Source organism: Impatiens glandulifera, chromosome 3 (genome assembly GCF_907164915.1).
Source record: "Impatiens glandulifera chromosome 3, dImpGla2.1, whole genome shotgun sequence".
Classification (NCBI taxonomy): domain Eukaryota; kingdom Viridiplantae; phylum Streptophyta; class Magnoliopsida; order Ericales; family Balsaminaceae; genus Impatiens; species Impatiens glandulifera.
The window spans coordinates 55,254,111-55,256,364 of record NC_061864.1 but is presented as its reverse complement, the minus strand read 5'-3'; the positions used below and the strand labels follow the sequence as shown (position 1 = coordinate 55,256,364).

Here is a 2,254-nt window from a genome sequence, read left to right as displayed (position 1 = left end):
TAGGTTTTAGGATCAAAGTGTAATTAAGTACAAAGAGTTTATCTAGGATCTTATTTAAAAAATTAGATACATATTTAATGAAAATAATAAAAAAAAAGATAAAATTTCACTTGGGTTTGCCAATTAGAGTTCCTTTCAACCTATATTTTTACTCTGAAAATGTATCAAAACTTAAACCTACGATTCTATTAGCATGAGCTATGATTTCTGAAAATTTTTACTCTAAATTTCTGATTCTTAGAGGTTATGACCTAATGAAAAAATAGTCCCAACAAACCCTAAGTGTAAAACCTGGCTAAATCAACACCAGAGTGAAATATTTACCTTGGATACCAAATGAAAAAATAAAAAAGATCAAATCAAGAGTGTGATTGTGACACAATATTTGGAAATCTTGGGAATAATGAAAGGTTAAGACAAGTTCTTCTTGTACTCATCCTACACAAGCGTATTATTTTTTTTTGTATAAATTGTCTTCATCTTCTCTCCATTCCAGCTGCATACATTTTATCTTCTCTCCTCCAATTCTCATGGCATTATTAACTTTTTTCATTTTCATCCTCAGCTTGATATGGTGCACATCCATTCTACTTAAAAAGTTCTCAAGAAATGCTCAAGAGAAACAATCATTGTCGCTGCCTCCAGGACCGATGGGGTTACCCATTTTGGGAAACCTCCCTTTCCTAAATTCCGAGCTTCACTCTTACTTCACTTCCTTGGCCAAGACCTATGGCCCAATCTTCTCCCTCCGACTTGGAAACAAGATTGCAGTTGTCATCTCCACTTCCTCATTGGCACAAGAAGTTCTCAAAGATCAAGACATCATCTTTGCCAACCGAGACGTCCCTATTGCTGGTAAAGTTGCGTTCTATGGCGGTTCTGACATTTTGTGGAGCCCTTACGGACCTGAATGGAGGATGCTAAGGAAAATATGCGTCCAAGAGATGCTTACCAAATCCAAGGTGGATTCATTCTATGATATCCGGAAGAGGGAGGTTCGAAAGATGATCAATAGACTTTGGGTCCGGAGGATGTCGCTGGTGGATGTTGGGGAAGAGATGTTCATGACGGTGTTGAATTCAATAAGCACCATATTATGGGGTGAATGTGGAAATGAGATGACGGAAAGTAATCTAGGCATTGAGTTCCGTCTCTTTGTGGGAGAGTTGACGATGCTAATGGGAGTACAAAATATATCAGATTTCATTCCAAGTCTAGCTTATTTTGACTTGCAAGGTATAGAGAAAAAGATGAAGAGATTGGTGACGAAATTTGATAAGGTTTTTGATTTGATGATAAATGAACGAATGAGAGAGGATGATAATAATGAGAAGAAGGATTTTCTGCAAGGTCTATTGAATTTGTGTAAGGGAGAAGGGGATACTAAAATTCCTCTAACCACAACTGATCTTAAAACTCTTTTATTGGTAAATATCTGTAAACTTTCTATGATAACAACTTAAACATATATATATATATATATCCAACCAGATCAAATTGAAATAAATTGTTTTGATGGACTTTGTTTGAAATGGAATTTGTAATTAATGAAGAACCATGATATGTTTCTAATAAATTTGCTAAGAGAATTTTTTTTTTTTCTCTCGACAGGATATGCTTATAGCAGGGACGGGTACAACATCAAACTTAATGGAATTCATGTTGGCTGAGATGATGAACGATCCCCAAATAATGAAGAAAGCACAACAAGAATTAGAAGTTGTGGTAGGTCTAAACAATATAGTTGAGGAATCACATATTCACAAATTACCTTATTTGTATGCAGTCATGAAAGAGACATTCCGGTTACATCCTCCCGCACCCCTTCTCGTACCACACTGCCCTAGTGAGTCTTGCACCGTCGGTGGGTACACCATCCTCAAGGGAACTATTGTTTTCATTAATGTTTGGGCCATACACCGAGACCCTTCGTTTTGGGAGAATCCACTCAAGTTTGATCCTCAAAGGTTTATGAAGTCTAAGTTGGATTATAGTGGAAATGACTTTAACTACCTACCATTTAGCTCTGGTAGAAGAATATGTCCGGGCATTGAATTAGCAGAAAGAATGTTTTTATATTTGTTGGCCTCACTACTCCACTCTTTCGAGTGGAAATTGTCTGAAGGAGAGAAGTTGGACTTAGAAGAGAAGTTTGTTCTTGTTCTAAAGAAGAAAAAACCTCTTATGGCAATACCAACACCTAAGCTTTTGAGTCAAGCTTTATATGAGTAGATATAAAGCATTGAGTGAGAAT

The 2,254-nt window shown here is 36.4% G+C and overlaps 1 protein-coding gene across 1 annotated transcript; it reads left to right on the top strand.

Moving 5' to 3' along the window:
* The first annotated feature begins 464 nt into the window (after positions 1-464).
* On the top strand, positions 465-2,254 carry LOC124932504 (flavonoid 3'-monooxygenase CYP75B137-like). Its single transcript, XM_047473149.1, has 2 exons — positions 465-1,427; positions 1,612-2,254. Exons 1-2 carry the CDS (start codon positions 531-533, stop codon positions 2,230-2,232), a joined length of 1,518 nt encoding a protein of 505 aa, XP_047329105.1. The 5' UTR covers positions 465-530; the 3' UTR covers positions 2,233-2,254.